This window comes from Plodia interpunctella, chromosome 1, assembly GCF_027563975.2.
Source record: "Plodia interpunctella isolate USDA-ARS_2022_Savannah chromosome 1, ilPloInte3.2, whole genome shotgun sequence".
Taxonomy (NCBI): domain Eukaryota; kingdom Metazoa; phylum Arthropoda; class Insecta; order Lepidoptera; family Pyralidae; genus Plodia; species Plodia interpunctella.
This window is the reverse complement of record NC_071294.1, coordinates 5,202,798-5,223,118: the sequence shown is the minus strand read 5'-3', so window position 1 is coordinate 5,223,118 and position 20,321 is coordinate 5,202,798. Positions and strand designations below refer to the sequence as shown.

Genomic DNA, 20,321 nt, shown 5'->3' with positions numbered 1-20,321 from the left:
TCCAAACGGCTGAACAAACATTTTCCAAACATAGTTAAGAACACTCTCGATTAAATTTTCTATCAAATAAAAAAAACTATCAAAATCGGTTCAGCCATTTTTACTGCTATAAAATGCATTGCATCAATAAACTTACAGGTACAGACACGTTAAACTCCCCTCATTCAAACGGCTAAACCGATTTTCATCTAGTTACACAAAGAAATAGCCATTTAGTCGAAGAATGTTAAAAGAAAAAAAAAATATTTCAATTAAATTCTGCTATTGTTTGTAGTGTGCCAACCAAAACATTTTCCATAAAAATTCCATGTAAAAATATATTAAATGAACAATATTGAAAAATAATTCTGCTGTTTGATAAATTCTATAGAATATTGTACTTATTTTTTTTCTATTGAACACCATACTAAGCCAATAAATTAATACTCAGTATGTCACAAGCGCACTCCCGCTCGGCAATGATTTGTGGAAGAGCTTTAAAACACCTTTCAGAAATAAAGATACGCAAAGATATAAATGGCAATTTTATTTGCAGCTTCACAAAGTTTTACTTACTATATACATTTAAATAAAATTATTTACGTTAACAGTCTTTTGAGTATCTAACTCTTATAAATATACAACTTTAGAAACTTAAATATGTATTTTTTTTTATTATTGATACATTTACAAATTGTTTACAACCGACTTATTATATTATTAAAATTAGTAAGGGCAGTTCACACCAGGATGTAAAAACGAACAGTTATCACCTTGTCGACATGATCCTTTCCTTTGAAAGTAAATACAAACGTTTTTACGTCCTCCACGTGAATGAGCTCCTCTTCCTCTATTAGGACCCTCCCAATTGCCAGAATTTTTACCGCGCCAATGCCCGCTAGATCCACGACCGCGTATTGCACCTCTAAAGTTCCCTTGCCCTGCAAACCCATCGGGACCAGGGGGACCTTGTGGACCTACTGGCATGTTAAAATCAACTGGGAACATATTCGGTTGCATATTAAAAGCATCAGGTGGTCCAGGAAACATAGGGTTTGGCGCTCCAAACATATCCGGACCCATCATCATGTTATCTGGAGGCATAATCATACCCGGAGGCATTACAGGAGGAAGCTGAGTTGGAGGCATTGGTGGCATCATATTTGGGGATACTCCATTTGGCCATTCGTTAGAGACCATATTAGGTCCTTGAAATCCTGGCACAACAGGGAATTGAGCATTTGGAAAATTATTCGGAAACTGGGTTATATTCGGTGGAAATATTGGTTGAATATTCATAGTACTCGACGCTGGTGGAGCGTTACCTTTAGGTTCTGGCCATGGCATATTACGGAAATCACTAATGTTGTCTTGGTTTCCTGTGGCATCATCAAGAGGTATAATTGTTGGTTCAGTATAAGGGTGAGTTTCAGGATCTGCTTCAAGAGGAGAATCAGGAATCATTGACTTATGGAAATATAATGGCTGTAACGTTCCTTTTTGTCTTATCGCTTGTATCTCCTTTTCTTTGCTGTTTTTTCCATATTCCACTTGTAATTGTCCCTCAGTATCTATAGGAATCAGTGGCCTCCAGCTTGTTTTTTCTTCCATAACATCATCATTGCTGATATTTCTACCCTTTTGGAATGCTTCTCGTTCGTGAATTCTTTCCAAATATTTCATATCCGTAAACGGTTTTGTCACGTTCACCCTTTCAGTTTCATCTAATTCAAAGTATTGAATTTCCTCTAGTTCACAATCTGGTTTCCATTTAATACTCTTTTTGGGTCCCTTTCTTTTGTGGTAACACAAAACTCCTTTTAAACCATTAATAGTCACCGTGTGAGGTTCCGACGTGTCCATCTGTTCTATATTTTCCTTGTCGGAATTAATACTCGTGTCTACAATTTCATTGCTTTCAGAACCCTGTTCAGTAGGTTTATCTTTGTTTTCCTCGGTTTCTAAAGTATCTTGATAAAATCTGGGAGGTACAGACTTATTTTCACTACTTGGACTAGTCATCGTTGTAGGAGTAGAGGGCGGAGAACCATCTGGTGCATTTCCATCCTTGGAACCACTTGTACGGCGTTTCCTTTTCTTAGGTTCTTTTTTGTTTGTAGCCGAGGCATTTAGAGCGTCCATGAACATATCACTTTCTAAGAGCATCATTGCTGTAACAGACATAAAAATATAAATTAATTTCATTAATGCAATGATAGTATATAACTACTTAACATTTATGAATAAAAAATATGAACTAGTTTTAATATCGTATGCGGTAATAGTCTCAAACATATAAATAACAGGGTCCAAAGTTTAATTTTGAAAAAGCAAATTTTAAAGTGTATTGGTAGGTACATGAACCCACTCACAAAGTTTCGTCCATTCATCGTTTAGTGTAAGTCATTTGATATTTAGAACAGTAGAAGGATGATTGAATCCAAATAACTATTTTTATGTGTGGTCTGTTTCGTATACCCATAGACGTAGCGAGGTACCTACTGGGGCAGCTCTCTCGAAGAACGGTCGGTCGCTGGTAAACTGCCCTCCGGAACGAACGGTTGGCTATTTTCCACATTGGCCTTTTGAACATTTTGTCTGTTTTACCCATAAGCAATAGAAATATATATGTTTTACCAAAATACACTATTTATTTTTCGACTAATCTGTAATGCTCACAAGCTCCGTAGCTCGCGACGCTTCCCATAACAGTAGCTCTAAAAGCTTGAAAAGAAAATTTTAATTTCTATCCAGCAATTTTAATTTCTATTTATCTATTTCTAGTTAAGTAGTTATATACCTATTTGCTACACTTAGACTTATATCGTTCTAATATTAACACAAAAACCTACACTACCCCATAAACTTCTTAAAAATATTAGAAACAAGAGAGGACGCACGGGTATACCTACCTATATTGGTAACGTAGATAAATGAATATTTTGCGAATAAAGAGATTTAATAAGTTACCTAGATGGAAGTTGAACTATTATTTACAATAGCCACAAAATTCTAGTAGCTAGGTTAGACTACAAAACCTTTTGAAGGATTAGAACTTTGATATTTCCTATGAACTGAAATAGGTTTTAAATATGACGCAATTTTATTTTATTCTGTTTTAATCTTTTTATTTATTTCTAGTTGAGTAGTTTTTTACCTAGGTTCTATTTGAACATGTTAAAATAAAATAAAATAATTGCATTTCTCAAATACCTATCTATATTAGGTCACAGGTAAATCACAATGTAAGGCGTAACCGCCTTACATTGTGATTTATAAAATGCTAATTCATGAATATATTTTCTAGCTAGTCTATCTTTATATCCAGAGGTACCTACCTACGTATAATTTTAAACATGTATTTATTTCCTTAAGAATGAATGAAAATTTACCAAGAGCCTAGTTTGAATGAATACAGGCATCCTCCATGTATATACATATCCATGATACTTAAAATTGCTAAAAAGAAAATATATTTAATAAATTCAGAGGAAAAAAATCTTGTTTTTAATCAATTATCGCATGAAAACTTGATAGATACAATTAACAACCTATACTTATACATTTATGGCATTAATCAGTACCTATTTAGAATCAAATTATATGTGGGTGGGTATTCCTCAGAAAAATAAATAAATTGATAGCAGCCTACACGTGTAACTTCCTTCAATGCAACCTCAAAAGGCTATATAGGTATGCTGATAAAGTAAAATTTAATTAAGTAGGTACTTAATTAGTACCTACATGGCAAGAGTACAAGGCATGGGAGGCTGTTAAGTTTCTCTAAATAAACATGGAATCTTGCATAATTATAATAATAAAAATGTGAGAATGTGTGTAAATTTGAGAGGCATGGATGTTAATAACTTCACGCTAAATCACGAAATCAGAAATTTTGCTGGAAGATTTCATGAAATTCCAGGTATATAACCCGGAATAGCACATAGGGCACTTTTTTACCGAAAAAAATCACAAGAGCGTGGCTTGGGGACATCCAATGGAACTAGATACAGAAAAGAAGGGTTAAATGGTAAAGATTCGTATGCGAATACGTGAGGATGTTTATTACTCAACTACAATCTCCTACCAGTACGGATTTCGACGATATTTAATATAAGGGTATAATAAATCTTGAAACAGCAGAGACACCGCTGCTAGGAACTATTGTATCTACTTCAAGATTTGGAGATATCCAATCATTTGATTTACAATTGCCAATTTAGTAACTTCGAAATTCAGTCGACGAGCAACGTTTTTAATAATTTTAAACACTATAAACTTTAAAGTTTTTAGTTCAATTTGCTAATATTCTGGGCCGGATTTACTAGTTGTCCCGTAGCCCAACAAAATACATTGTTACATTAAAATATAATTGATTAAACAAATTATTTACTAAATAGAAAAAAAATTGATACCCACGTCAAAAAAATGTGTACATTTAGCTTTATGTGCGGAAAACAATTTAGGGTATTCCACTGGCCTCCAAATCCGGTCCTACAAAAATTAATAGGTACTCTTTGTGATTAAAGATTCCAACCAAATAAATCTGTGATTCAAACGTTATACTTTTGTTTTGGGTAGATACGCGTTAAATCAATTTAAAAAATTAAAAATATCTTTTAGGTAAGTAACCAAAATCACAAACACTGACTATAACTTACAAACTCCAAATCACCGTAAGGGATACCTACTTTAGGGTAGGAAAGTATCTACCTAATTAATTCTACAACCTACAAACAAGAAAATTTGCAGCCATCCAGTTTTTTCCAAGGATGGTGGGTGTCTGTATTTAAAACATTCCTGAACTCGCATGTACTTTGATTACTAATTATGCATCAATAAAAAGCAATTTTATTTACTAGTTGTAACCCCAATTTTGATATATGTAATAACCAGAGATCGGATATTGTAGTGTAGGTACCTATATTTACTTAAACTTCGACGTAGTAGTAACATAGAGCGGTAATACCACTTCTAAATATTTTTTTTATATCATGATTTAAAAATCATGAATGATTTTTGAATTTTATTGAAATGATATATACCTAATTAAGTGCAAATTATTGATTTGAAGAATATTATTCCATTTTTAGATTTCCGTACTAAAATTCAGATTAAAATTTTATATTTTTAATTACTTGCGTAAAATAAAACTGAGATGGCTCTGTTTAGGTAAATATTAGGTGTGTACCTATATGAACAGGTCAAATAATTGAAGCAGGTGTTAAAATTTACCAAATATAAAAAATATATTTTATATTTTAGAGGTGGTATTACATTTTATGTTACTACTACGTCGAAGTTTAGATAAATATGCACTCGAATATCCGCTCTCTGGTAACTAATCGGAATAAGTATCACTCAAATTTTCTTGAACCATACAACTATTCGCGACTTAACAAAAAAAACCTCCCGTCTAACGACTTTTATCTGTGATAAAGTACTCAACCGATCTTTGATTACATTCTGCATATTAGAATGCATAAAGAAAATATAAGAAAAATCTGTTGGTTGTATTATTTACCACAATCCTGATCTATCACTTCGTTCGCGATAAACTCAAAAACGACTGCACGGATTTTTATGCGATTTTCACCAATAGATAGTGATTCCTTAGGTTTTGGTGTATAACTTATTATGTTTTTACCCGAGCGAAGCCGGGACGGACCGCTAGTAAGGGACAAAAATATTATGTAGAGAATTATAAAACAGATTGAGCGAGTTCCAAAGGAAGTTTTCATGCAAGTATTATTTGATTACCTACTAGTTCATCGGGATACAAAATTGTATATTACCTACTTATAAGCATAGGTATCTAAATGCATATCATCATAATGAAATTCATTTTTCAAACTAACATATATGGACCAAAATCCTTCAGCACCATATTATAAAAACAGATTTAAAAAAAAAAAGGAGTTTCTTAATTTGCTTGTTTTTTAGGTTTCCGCGGATCACATTAAAAAGAACCTTATAGAAAGCGGAGGATACAATTGAGTTCTAGAATCACCTGGTTGTCTGTCCGTTCGAGCATTTTGCTCCGAAAATTGAAATTAATTGTAATTAGAAATTTAAATGGAACGGAATTTTTTAAAAGCAGGGAACCATTTTATGTATAGGTTTACAAAACATTATCATTACATAGCATAAAAAAAGTCGCTTCCCGCTGTCTGAATGTCGTTGAGGTAGACTTTAAAACTACGAAACGGATATTGATGCGGATTTTAAAATACCTAAGAGTGATTCAAGAGGAAGGTTTAAGTGTAGGTATAAATTATTATGGTTTAATGGTGGTTAATATTATAATAAAGGATGGGCACTGAATAGACTTTTTGTACCCAACACCCTGGGCGGTAGCCCCACCGCGCCAGCCAGCGATACCGCTGGAACTAGCTGGATGTAGGTATGTATAGTTGTTATACATCCATTTAGTTATCGTAGGTACATGTAATAACTTTCACAATTATGTCTCACAAATATAGAGGTTTTATAAATAAAAAGAAAGCAAAATAGAATATTTGAACTGCGTGCACAGATAGAACATTACGTTACATTACATTACATTGATCATACCTATATCATGATTGCGTGATATAGGTACCTCAAGAGTCATCAACTGAACTCTTTCTCTTATTTTTTGAACTATACCTACATAAGTAACTCGTTCCCTAAAATCTTGGACGAAAAACTTCTTCCTATTTTAAGTCTGTTTAAAAATCACGGACAGGAAGCGAGCGGTGACTTTATACAAGGCCATACATCATTTACAAGAAACAGACTGCGCCAAGAATTCTCAAAGCTGATTAAAAAACGTAATGCCTCGATTTACGTCAAGCTTCGTTTTGTTTTATATATAAAATAAGCGCAAAATATCAAAACGACTACCTGGACCTAGGGCGTAAACCTGGATTTGGCTCGCGTTCTATCTCTAACCAAAAAAGACTACGTATTCCTCATGATTGAGGGTCGCGGCTACTGTATGGAATGAAACACACATGCCTTGGCAATTTTAATGGAAGGGTTTGCTATTGCCCTGTCCATTTCATTCTACACATTATCCGATAAATCTTTAACTATAGTACAGGTTTCCCCACGATATCCCTTCACTGGAAGCAAGTGGTGGTCGACGAAAACTACCATTCTTGAATCATACCAAAAAACTCATGCAGCACGAGTAGGATTCGAACTGGTGACCTTACGGTTCACAACCACTGCTTTCTCTTATTTTTTGTAATCTGTAAACACGAGTGATGGTTACAAAATGTCTTAATCATGGATATTAATCCTTCCAATTACTTTTTTGCCAATCTCTGACGATAGTTACTGTCTCAATATTTAACGCGAAGTTAGTTTGTATTAAATTTGATAAAATTCAAACTATCATGAACCTATCAACATGTAGGGTAAACAGGTCGATTATGGGTATCTAGGTATGTACGAACACAAACCCCGCTTGATTTAGTATCGCATATCGCGGGAAACCGTAAAATGAAATATGTTTAAGTATTATTTATTTTAATAGGTATAATAATTCTTCTAACATCTACATAGGTAGGTAGTACATAAAATTACATAAGTAATAAAATTCTTAACAGGAACTAATAGCTACACTCAATGGGTAGTTTTATCAGCCTTTTTTAGCCTATGATGATTCGAGAACTGCCAGTCCATGTTTTGCTATACCTAAGCTATTAATAATTATTTCTCTAGTCTTAATTTGCAAAATTGCTTTTTATCGGTAATCAAATTATAATAGTTAAGAAAATTGTGAACATGAATTAATGAAATACTTGGTATCAAAAATCAAACCACCTAACCTGTCCCCCAGTAATTCGGTTACTACTATGTCACTGTTACTGTAATGGATGGTGTGGCAAATAGCAGAAGAAAAAAGGCCATCATGGCAAAGTCCTGTGAGAAATTCATAATACTCAATGTATGACGCAATATACCTCTACTCTACAATGCTGTTTTTGTTCATAAAAACAGAGTTAACGAAGAACAAAGAAATAAGATTAGTTTGCCTACATTGGATTATAGTGGACCACAAAAATTTGAATTATGTTTTTGCGACATATAAACTTATTACCTAAGTAAACCTGCTTACAATTGGTTTCCCTAGGGAAACAGGTAACAGTCCGAAATGGGAAAATGTTCATATGTTCTCACTACATACCTAATAAACTTTTGATTTAATCAAAACTTATGGGAGCAAAAATTTATCAGATCAGCTGTTGCTCGCGGTTTCGCTTGCAAAAATTCCGATTTTATAAGTATATTGACAGGATTACCTAAGTACCTACCTAATGTTCATGTGCATTATCCTAATCCTAATTAACATTGTAAACTTTATAAATGCGAAAATAACTTTGTTATCTCTTCACGCTTTATTTACTCAACCAATATTCTTAAAATTTTGCATTCTACATGAAGTAAGGAGAAGGTCATAGGGTACCTTTCATCCCGGCAAAATGTTTCCGTGGGAAAATCTCGCGATCGAAGCCGCGGGCTAAAGCTAGATAATCTATAATCTGTAAGATTGGTAGATGTCAGCTGGATGCTTTTTGTTCACCTATCAGCTGCTGTGCTATAACCCATATATCTTAGGGTTAGATTTAAAAGCAGTCCTGTTGAGCTTTGTTTATTGTGAGAGAACCATACTTATATTTGTCCCGGCATGTATTTACTATTTACAGTCTCGATAAATTACAGCGTAATGGATTTGTTTTTGAATTAATTATAATAATAGGTACATAATATGTAATAATAGTTACGACTTTTTGAGCGTTTATAATAACTATAATGGCGAAAAATAATTATCCACTTCACGAAACATGCAACTACACTGCAACACATGGATCCATTTCTAAATAAACCCTACCCCATAGTTCGTAGCTATATGTATAAATATAAACCTTCAAAATATTTACATAGCTTCTTTGCGAATATGATCTGGCAGTTCTAGGATCATTATACTAAATTCACGGAGCTTTGATTTACCCGGAAGTGCTCTTGTTAGATATCCACAAGTTTTATATTTTCTTACGCCTATATGCCAACATATGAACAACGGTTACTTATCCTCAGTAAGGAATCCGGCAATATAGTACAATTAATTATGTAGCACGATTTTACTAAAATAGAGGTAGTACCAGTTTCTTCAAATCAACACTAAAATAAAACCACGAGAAATAATACATCGTAGCTCTATATGTCTATAATATATTCAGGAGGCAATTCAAATTACCTGGGAAGACATGGTGAATGAGATCATACCTACCTTTTTTCTACTAAAACCTACAACAGGAACGAACATTCCTAACGTTCTGTGGTGTAATAAAAACAAACCGCGACGCGGAAATAATTATTTATCAGAAGGGTTAGTGCGGGTTTGCATTTCACTTCTCACCATCGAATCGATTCGAAATGAGACGCAGCGAACCAATCACATTGCGTCACAATGGCTGGTTCGCTCCGTCTCACTTTGAATCGATTCTATGATGAGAAGTGAAATGTAAACTCGCACTTCGCCCACTGATATAATATGATCATATTCTACTGTCATTTTTCGTCCAAATTGAATTAATACGTAAATGGAATTTACGAATAGTGCAAAATATCTTAAATCGATTAGTAGGGTTAGAAGCTTTATGACTACATCTCAATAAGATTAAAGTAATTGACTAAATCGCAATTGGACTAGACCCCTGTTAGACTATATCTCCGTTTAACTATAATCGCGATATGACTAAATCGAAATTGGACGGTCTCATAATTCTCTTACGGTACATACTTAGTGGATAATTTAGTGTCATCTAATAAGAAAGCAAGTGTCAAGTTAAAATGTGTGAATGCTATTTCTTTCAAAAATTAAGACTCAAATCTCAAGTAGGTATACCAATATTTTCAGACTAAATTGAAAATCTCACAAAGGTTCATAGATGTACTAATCTAAGATTTCCTGCGCTAGATGTAGAATATTTCATTTATTAAATCGTGACGATGACTAGGACCTACTTTTAATAGGGGTTGGTGCACACAAATTGCGTAACACGTGCGGTTTTTTTTATGGAACTGAGGCTAGGTGGAAAACACGTGCGTTACAATTCCATACAAAAAAAGTGCACGTGCACACTTTACAAACTGGGTGTGCACAGACTTTAGAATATCATGTTAATCAAAATAATGTTGCTAGAGAACAGACTGGTAAGTATTTTTATACAGAGTGAACTAGGTAGTGGGTGTGTTGTTTATGTTGGTTATTTGAGTCGGTAGGTACATTTTCATTGATATACAATTTTTACTCATTTATCAATGAATCTTAAAACAGGATGGCGGAAATTTGCCACTACCCTCACATCTAGGAAAAGTACCAATACTGGATAACTGACTTCTGGATGTTTGAAATGAGCTCCCATAATTATTATTTGAGTAATTCAATGCACAGACTAAAACATAGATAATCTCAAATTTAATGGGACAGGATAAAAATGCTATTAGATTAAAACTTTGCATCCAATGATATTCGAATAAGTACTTTGGCATTATTGTAGTACATATTAGTTTTAATTTTTTAATTTTCACGTACCTACAGTCACACTTATCTCTATTCGGTTGTAATACATTTGTAATGAATTTAGATAAGCGGATGTGTGTGTGTGATATGTGTCGAATATATAGTACATATTAAAGTAATTTAAACTAATAAATGATTCCGAGAGGCCTATGATCTATTTATTCTATATATTTCTATCTATATATTTCTATCAGGGAATAAACTGATTTTCATCTAAGTTTTCATAGCATTCTTCACACTTAATAGAGATAGAGATGATTGACACCATAAATCTGGGTTTAGCTGAATTCTTAGGTATGGCAAATAAATTACTTTTGTACGAAATTTGCTTTGTTTAGTTTGCTTCGTGTAATAACCAATATGATATTTCCCTGGTTATAAATCTTAAGTTTCTATAACTATGCATAATTTGTATGGATTGTCGAACATAAGATACTTAGCTGTTTAAAATCGTTATTATGCAGAACTTGTATGCGTAATGAACCTTGAGTATATCGATATATCTCAGTTTGGCTTCTACATAATTATATGATCTCATATGCTAAGTACCTACTATTTCCTAGAATCCCATATAATTATGATCACTACATATCAAAGCCAAATTTGCCGATCGCCGATTGCCAATTATTTATGTAATCTTTATTTGCAAATCATTGCATGTGAACTTAACGTGTTTGTGACTATACATGTTTGCAATTTCACGGATAGTCGAAGATTCACATCTGGAGCGCCGGTTGATGCCAACAGCTCTGCCGTGAGTCCTCACGTAGATCCTTTGAAGGTGCATCAGCATTGCCAGCACCTTACACTTCAGTCTTTAAACAAAGTCAGGTCAATATTGAACGAAAGATATAAGGAATTATATTCACCATTTATTTTTCGAAAAAACGTACAGGTGACAATCACTTTGGAACCCGTTAAGTTATACATTTTAGACTTACCACCGACGCAAATAGAACCTAAGCAATATTGAACACATATCACTGACAACATTGGCACAGCTTCATTGATGAAACCTGTAAAATAAAAACATATTAATACAGTATACAACAAAAAAATAATTAAATCATACTTACGCTTTGGTTTTGGGGGAATCAGTTTTATTGCTCCAGGTTTTTCAAGAATTTCTACAGTTTTAGGTTTCTTTTCTGGGGGAGTCTCGTTATGTACAGGTGACGGTCTCTTTGGTATAGGCATTGTTGGTGGTAAAACGGGCGCGGCTTTTTTACTTAATATAGCGGCGCGAGAAGGCGGAGGTTTCACTTCTTCTTCTAATCCATGTTTTCTAAATTTAGAATTAAACGTTTTTACTGTTTTAGGTTTAGGCTCATCAGGTTTTCTAACTTCGATTGATATTGATGGTTTTTCTTTTTTAATGTCGCTCAATTTGGGAATCTTGCCCAACTTTTGAATTGACGGAGTTTCAGATTTCTCAGATTCTAACTTTTCAATAGTAGGTTTCTGGGAATCGTCTTTATTTTTGTCAGTTTTTTTGTCTTTTTCTTTGTACTTAGTTTTATCAGAAGATGTATGCTTACTTCGATCATCTTTAGATTTACTACTCGAAGTATTTAATTTATCACTAGATTTCCTACTGCTACTTTCAGTTTTAGATTTGGAACTATGAGAAGACGACTTATCTTTATCTCTAGATTTATCTTTGCTACTATGCCTGCTAGAGCTGCTTTTATGGTTACTGCTACTATTACTACTTTTATTACTGGAATCATGTGATTTACTGTGTTTCGAGGAACTAGATCGTGAACTACTTTTATCATGTGACTTTTCTTTACTTTTGCTTTTATGTTTATCTTTAGATTTTTCCGTGTTCGTTGATTCTTCTGTTAATTTTGAGTTACTATCATCAACTTGAGATATTATTTGTTTTCCATCTTTTAAAGTTATTTTCAGAACTGGTAAAGCCTCTTCTTCTTTTGGTTTGTCTACTTCTTTTGAGAGATTTACTTCACAATCAGACATGTTATTACAATCTTTGGATATATCAATTTCTTTTGATTCAACAACTTCATCTCTTTTTTCTTGGAAATCAGTATGTTCCTCCTCTTTAACAATAGCGCTGCTAATTAAATTAGATGAATCATGATCAGACTCCGATATTATTTGAGCAATTTCTGTCAACTGTATGGGTAACACTTGTTCCCCCTTCACAGTCTTGAGCCATTGTTCCACCAACTTCGAAGCAAGTGCTCTGATAGCTAAAAAATAAGCGATTGATAGGATATAGATTGATATAATAGTTCACATTATTAAAGTTGCAGGAATATTAAGGTGGAGGCAAATATAAAGCTAACATTTCTTGGGAAAAAATGACAATGAAAGAGATGGAACAAAAACATTAACAAATACTGTTTTGACAACAATATATGAAAGTTTTCTATCCTGTTTGCAACGGTAAAACTTTTTACGCAGAGGTAAGCAGGAGGTAAACTTTTTACAAATGTAATAGAACTTAGGAACACACGTAAGAGCGCGGAGAAACTCATTTATTCTATAATACTAATTGAATATTAATATTCAACCTTTTATCATTATAACTTCAGATTCAACATTAAAACCATACGGTGTTTATCATAGTAACCTGTATAAAAAACTACCACCTACTTTGTCACATGCTTAAATTACATTTTATAGTCTTTAATATTTTTCATTCATATTTAGGAAGTAAACTTTAGAGTAGTCTCCCATTACCATCGCCTAAATCCCTACGGCAGGGCTTGATTACGTATGATATCCATAACGTTAAAACTAAAACTAAAAAATACAATTTAATAATCATATTATGATGTTACCAATTGATATATTCAACTGGTAACATGGCGAAATTGCCACTTCCCGCATGAGTTGCGCGGCCCACGGACCAATATAGAGACTCCGTGTATTAACAACATAACTTAGCTACAACGACAAAACTTGGAAAACTAATCCAGTTTTTATAACTTTCGTGTAAATGCATAATATTGTTATTAAGAGTTTACCGGTAAATTAAAAGTAACGTCACTCAGCATAATACCGTTAATTCTGAAAGTAACTTCATATGAAAGCGGTACCAAATTTATTACCTTATGGATTGAAAAAAGCAAAACCTTTCCGTTAATAGAATAGCTATCTTATTGATAGAGTCGAGATACAGAAGTAGCTGCAGTAGAATCTTCCATGCCAAAATACAGCAATTAATTAATGCGATTTGTTTTTGTTGAGATAATTTACATCTAGGCTACTTTTTACCTAATTCTAACTAATATTATAAATGTGAAAAACAATTTATTTGGGTACGAAGGAACGAACAATAGAAGTATGAAGCAGGGCAGAATTTGAAACGATGCCGGCGAAGCGGCGTACAAAAGCGAATACGTTGTGAATTGTTAAGGACATAATTGGACAATATGCGCATTGTATATACTCTGTATACCTTATAATGCGCATAGCCCGAAATATATTTTTCGGACTTATGATCAGGGTGAGTTTCATAGTGATTACAGGACTGTATATGTTATCCGTTTAATACAGTCGGTACCAGCTAACTGTTCATATTTTCGACATATAATTATGATAGACGATACATACTACATACGATGTTATTACTATTATGTTATATACATTATTGAATTGAATAACCTATTATTGAATTGGAATTACAAGCATAAAATAATTAAGTGACAAGAAATAACTTACCAAAATGATTGCCGTCTTTGGATAACTCCTTAACAAGTTTTGGACAGTTATTAGTTTTAAGACGTTCTATGTCAACGGGACAAAGCAAAAGAAGTTCTAGTAACTCTCGAACGAGTGGCCAATTTTTTGCGACTATGCTTTCTGTTAGCCACATATGCACAAGTAACCATCCACCAGAACCCATGAATAAACGCAATATTTCGGTATCAGTGCATTTCAGAATTTGAATGTAAATACATTTAGATACCAGCTTCTTAGAAAATTTTGTCATCAAACTGAAAAAAAAAATGACACTTATAAACTAGTAATTAACTTCATAATATAGTTAACAGGGTAACCTTTACATTGAATGAAGGCCCCCTGTGTATATGAATGTTTTTCAGGGACCAGGGGGGGGTAAACATTTTTCGCTCGTGGTCCAGGAAGGCTACCATGACACATAAAACACGTAGCACGTGGATTTTTTTACACAATGGGTACACAATATGGGAAAAAGAGACAGCATGTGGACGTTAGTAACATGCTAAGTTTTTCTATGTTTCCTGGTAGGTCTAGTCTGGTCCCTCTATGCTTGGAAGGGAACTATTTCATTATATTTGTCACAGAAAGCAAGGGCAACAAAATTTCCCGTGGACAAAGGGACCTAGATCACAGGCGACAAACGTAATTAAGTAGTATAATGAGAGAGAACACTAAAAATAAATTTTTGCTTACGTTGCCAGCCTCTCGACTTCGCCTCTACTCTTGATTCCACCAGCTGGAGATAAGAGTACACTAAGGCACTCTAATAATTTTACAGGGTCAATCCGGGGCTAAAACAAAAACAAAAGGTAAATACTACATAGAAATATTAATGTACGAAGACCAGAACATATTTAACCCAGATTTTGCCCATGGTATCACCCTTGAAATTTATAAACTGTTAACACTTATTTTTATTTGTAAGATAAACTGTATGACATCTAGGGTGATGGGTAGCGATGTACCGCTGAGAAATTCCTGTTCTCGACTCTTCCTTGAAATTTCCTACAGATTTCGAAAAATTTGGCATGCGACATTCGGCAAATCGCTAGTAGTGAGTCATGGCCAATGCAGCTACAATGACTATGATGATACGAAAATGAGTTTGTAGTATTTTAGTTTATTTCAAACATAGAGAATAGGACGCGACCAACAGAGAATAAGCGAGACAAAATATTGCTGGATACGAATGGATGCGTTAAATCCAAAACGGACAGCTATCATATAACGACTTTTTGCTTAAAGCATACCTACCATTCAAACAATTTTATTTTACTTGCCGTGTAATGCTCGCTTGCTTTTGTCACAAAATAACTAACAAATCTAACTTACCTATTCTATAAAAAAAAAATATTAGTAAAAACGAAATTATATTAGGCAAAAGTACTGTTATGACAGTATGATGTGATTATGCCAAAGTTTATAAATGAAAAACATATATAAAAGTTTGGAAAAGAAGGGATCCCTGATGAAAATAGACCCTAGGTATAATGATAAGTATCTTGCCCGTTTGTGTTTGTTCACGGTAACAGGATTTTAAAGAATCTTATTAAATTGCTTGGCTATTATTATGGCTAGATATAACATATAGGGTAAACATACCGGTTTGCCGGCCACTACCCCTTAACGGCCACTGCGCACTTTATTTTAAATAATGACAGTGTGATAGACCGTTTCTTAAAAATTTCGCGCCATTCGATTCGGTCGAACATCACGGTTCATTATCCAACGGCATAACCTTGACATTTTCGAACTGAGCCCTCAATCACCACTAAAAAATGTGGTGAGTGGACGCGTGTCGAATTTAGCGCAAAAATAGCAGGTGGATTGATTTTCAAAGGCAACTTTTTAAGTTTTACTGTTTGTTTATTGGTGATTGATTTGGTTTGTGCGTATTTAGTATGTTTAATTTCAATATTCAAGTGCCCAAACTATCTTAACTATTCATAATTTGTGATATTTTTGGTAGTCGGACAATAGGTAAAAGATTAATTTCAAAATATACTTTCCGACCACCGGTCGCAAAACTGGTTTATTCACGTCATTTCTCTTTGTTATTATATCGGAAACCTTAAATTCACTAACACAGATTCCGTAATATTTGTAAAGAGTGCGACTTTTGTGAATTTACACTAGATTCCGGCCGCCAATATTCCTTGTATTTTCAAAGATGTACCTTTAAAAATACTGCAAGTTCAGCGGCCGAAAAACTAGTCAAATCAAAACCTGTTTCCAGCCATTCGAACGAAAGGCTGGCCAAAAATAATAAAATTACACCTGAAATCACTATTTTAAAAAATTGCCGATAATTACGACTTAAAAATGCAAGTAAACTTTTGTTACCTAAGGCCTAGAACAAAGTGAAAATATACAATTTATCTAAATTTATTTATTATCTTACTTTCATACATATAAACCCTATGAACTATGAGATAAGAGTCATTTTTCTACCGTGAATTAGGTGGTCGATAACCAGTGCATTAGTGGACGAAATCGATCTAAAAGGCCGATAACCCGTATATTTGCTATTTTTCGAATATATATATTTATGAAAATTATGCAACACTGATACGTCTATAGCCATTACATTATATGAAAGTAGACTATTGTAGGATATAGGAAAAAAAACAACAGTTTTAGAATAACAACATTATGATAGAAATCAACTCTGAAGTCAACAAGGCGCTAAAATGGCAGATAACCAGTATGTTTACCCTAATTAATTTAGAAAACCAGAGCATCTGAAGCATGCTGACATCATAAAAGAACAGCTAAACTACGAAAAAGACGGAAATACACATACGAAACATACACATACACATACGAAAAAGACGGAAAAGTTTATCAGCCTAATCGAGATCAGCTGCACTATCGCAAGGTTCGTAGGTATTTATAATACGCCATGGTCTTAGTCCAGGCGATCGTAGGCATCTAGTTAGGTATTCTTAAGCTTCGTCGCGCTTATACGAAGTCTGCGAAACTAAAATGAGATTTAACAGGCATGTAACCAGCATGAAGTCGGAAAGATGGGCAAAACTTATTTGTTTGATCAGACTGCCGACGGCAATAGGTCGATAGGGACAGAAGAGGATGAGATGGGCCTACAAACTATGGACCAACAACAAAAATGAATGATGATTGGCGAGTGACAAGAGTAGTTTGAAACACATTTTAAAAAATAACTAAAAGCCGAAATATACAATATACATTATTCATCATAAAATGTTCATAAAATGCTACTTATATCCTGCAAAAATAATTGCGACCATATAAAGTTCACTATCTTTGTCTTACGGGTTTTCTGAATTAGAACATTCGTATAATATGAAAAAATTACGAGAGCGAATTTATGGCGAAGTGAAGATAACATTTTCTAAATTTATATTAATAGGTACATGTTAATACTGCGCCCACACTTACCTATCACGTTGCTTGACGTGATACATAAGTATATGAACTGTCGCGTTTGTTTTCATAGTGAATGAAAGAAACAAAAATTCGTCTTAGCAAAGTCTTGGTCAAACACACACAACGCAACTAGTACACGACAATACGTAGGCATAAGAAATGATCTAAAATTATAAATCACATCAAAGATTTTCGAAAATCACAAGTGAATGCAACTGATATTTTATTCCTCAACTAAGCTCCACTAAGTACTTATGTAGTTTACGTCCTCCAATCTAATCTACTTGTTAGGTACTATCAGTAGTAATACCGTTAATTTACATTAGGCTTCTTACTACTAAAATCCCGAGTTACTACCGTAACTACATCCTTAAACAAAAATAATTTTCTATTTCTCGAAGACACCGTCGAGAATAAAAAAAGCAATCAGACGCTATTGCGCCTACTCAATGCAATATTGTTGATGACAATCCTGTCATTACACAGCAATTTTAAAAAACAGTCTGACGTAGTTTTGTGTACTACTTAGCAAAATGAGCACTACCAAAAATGTACATTTCTCGCAAGGGGCACTTCTCATATTGTAGGAGTACTTTTCATATTGTGCACTTCTCAAAATGTCCAATAGAAAGTGCTTTTTACATAGCCACCATAAACATTAAGCAAATAATACATTTATTACCTATTTGTTCAATTGCCAAATCCGTGTAAAAATTTCATTGACGATATTTTATAATATAGTCTGGACTTTAATGATTACTAGGTGCTTCATTGGTTTTTTAAATACCAAGTCAAGTACGTACATAAGTATGAAAAAGCACTTTCTAAAAATCCACATTTTTTTTATTTTGGGACTAATTTGTGAGAAATACACATTCAGAGTACCTACATTTTTGGACGAGTGCTCCTTTTGCAAAGTGCACATTATTCGACCTTTTTAGACCTTTAAAAGAAGTCGTTGTAATGTTCACGATATCCGCCACATCATGCATGTGCCGTAATCTCGGGCGTAGTCGTAGGCTACATAGGTACCTACACTATGCTGCCTTGTGTTGATTTCGAAATTGTGCTGATTTTAGTATTTCTTTTAGAATAGGTACCTATTCATCCTGCGTTTAGTAGACAATATACATATCTTTTTATGTCTTATATAATTTGTATTTCATCGATATGTCCAATAGAATTTGCGTGATGAGTAACGCTCACATGCAAACTATAAACACTATCATTTATAATATTATCAAATTTAAGAAGACTAGTACGATTAGCCATCCTATTCTATGGCCTATTTATAATAATAAATCAAGAATCTTGCTTCGCGACATAACAATTACAGATAGTACATACCTAAAACACATTTTGTACATAGGTATGTAACAAAAGCTGTGAGGTCACATGCGTAGGCAGATCGGTAACTAATAACAAAATGGCGGTCATAAGTAGGTAAAATAAAGGATGACGCAATAAAAATGCTTAGATGCATAGATACCTATTAATTACAAATAGGCGGTTCTAAAGTACACAACATGAGGAAGGTAATGATATACCAACACAGCTTATAGAAACAGCACCGAAGTTACCTATCTAGGCACAGAGGCAATAATGTTAATATAAATAGAAACGTGCCCGACTAACGTGGTTATTTGTACTGTTAAGTTGGATAGGGCAAGATTTTTTTTTCTAAGCTAAATTTAAGTTATCTATGGGAGAAATTAAACTTACCATGTTTACTATGTAAAAATAACATCCAAATGCACGAGCCAACGCAGCCTAAGCTCCGTAAACAAGATGGCGGCCCATCATATTGCGTCGCAATTTGACCAGTTACGACAGCAGTCAACCTTTTCACAATGAAATTCACATGTATCGGATTTAATTGAACATGTAGCTCTAGGATAATTAACATAAAAAACCACTAATTAAAGTTTATAACGATGATTCACGAAGTTTCTATTTTCGTAAAATGGTATTTGTTGCTAGTCGAATATATAGTTCCATCCAAGGGCAGTTAAATACAAGTGAATTTTAATTTAATTATTCGAATAATTAACAGGAAATACCTAACAATATTATTACACAATATTAATCAATCAAGTAAGGCTAGGCAGTTTCCCAAGCCAGTGGAAAATAGAACGACCGCTTCAAGCACGCTCGTCTGGCAACGAGATTCGCTGGAGAGAGAATAAAAAATGAAATCAATTGTACGTAGATCGAATGAACTGAAGTGAAAGTTTCCGGAAAAGGAAATCAACTGAATGAAGAACGAATGGAAAGTGTTGCCATGTTGGAAAAGGACCCATTCATCATCCTGAACAGCAGACATAATTTACAATCACAGATTTAAAACTTCAATGTTTTTATATCTGTGTTTATAATGGAATCTGAATAATACAACATTTTTAGCACTACTAATTTTAGGCGTATAAATTATTTTAGACATAAAATAAACCTCCACTCATGGAATTCAGACTGATCAAACTCGATCACCCAACAGAAAGGGACGTACGTTCTGCGGTATTGCTTTTTGATCGATCGACCCTGTAGACAGAGAAAACTATAGACCACATCACTTGCCCCCTCGTTTCTTACATTTCGCTCATACAAGAGTTGTGCATATTACAATACAATACAACCACAGACATAG

At 33.8% G+C, this 20,321-nt stretch overlaps 1 protein-coding gene across 3 annotated transcripts; it reads right to left on the bottom strand.

The window, feature by feature from the left end:
• Window positions 1–511: 511 nt before the first annotated feature.
• Window positions 512–19,882, bottom strand: LOC128673440 (serine/threonine-protein phosphatase 1 regulatory subunit 10-like). 3 transcript variants are annotated; one of them, XM_053751289.1, is made up of 6 exons: window positions 19,738–19,882; window positions 19,400–19,518; window positions 14,963–15,060; window positions 14,249–14,523; window positions 11,632–12,771; window positions 512–2,150 (listed from the first exon to the last, which is right to left on the bottom strand). In XM_053751289.1, exons 2-6 carry the CDS (start codon window positions 19,400–19,402, stop codon window positions 706–708), a joined length of 2,961 nt encoding a protein of 986 aa, XP_053607264.1. In that variant the 5' UTR covers window positions 19,403–19,518; window positions 19,738–19,882; the 3' UTR covers window positions 512–705. The 3 variants fall into 3 exon arrangements, with proteins under 3 accessions (XP_053607264.1, XP_053607256.1, XP_053607272.1); XM_053751281.2 differs by having other exon boundaries at window positions 19,400–19,873; XM_053751297.1 differs by lacking the exons at window positions 19,400–19,518; window positions 19,738–19,882 and adding an exon at window positions 19,025–19,048.
• Between the last annotated feature and the right edge of the window lie 439 nt (window positions 19,883–20,321).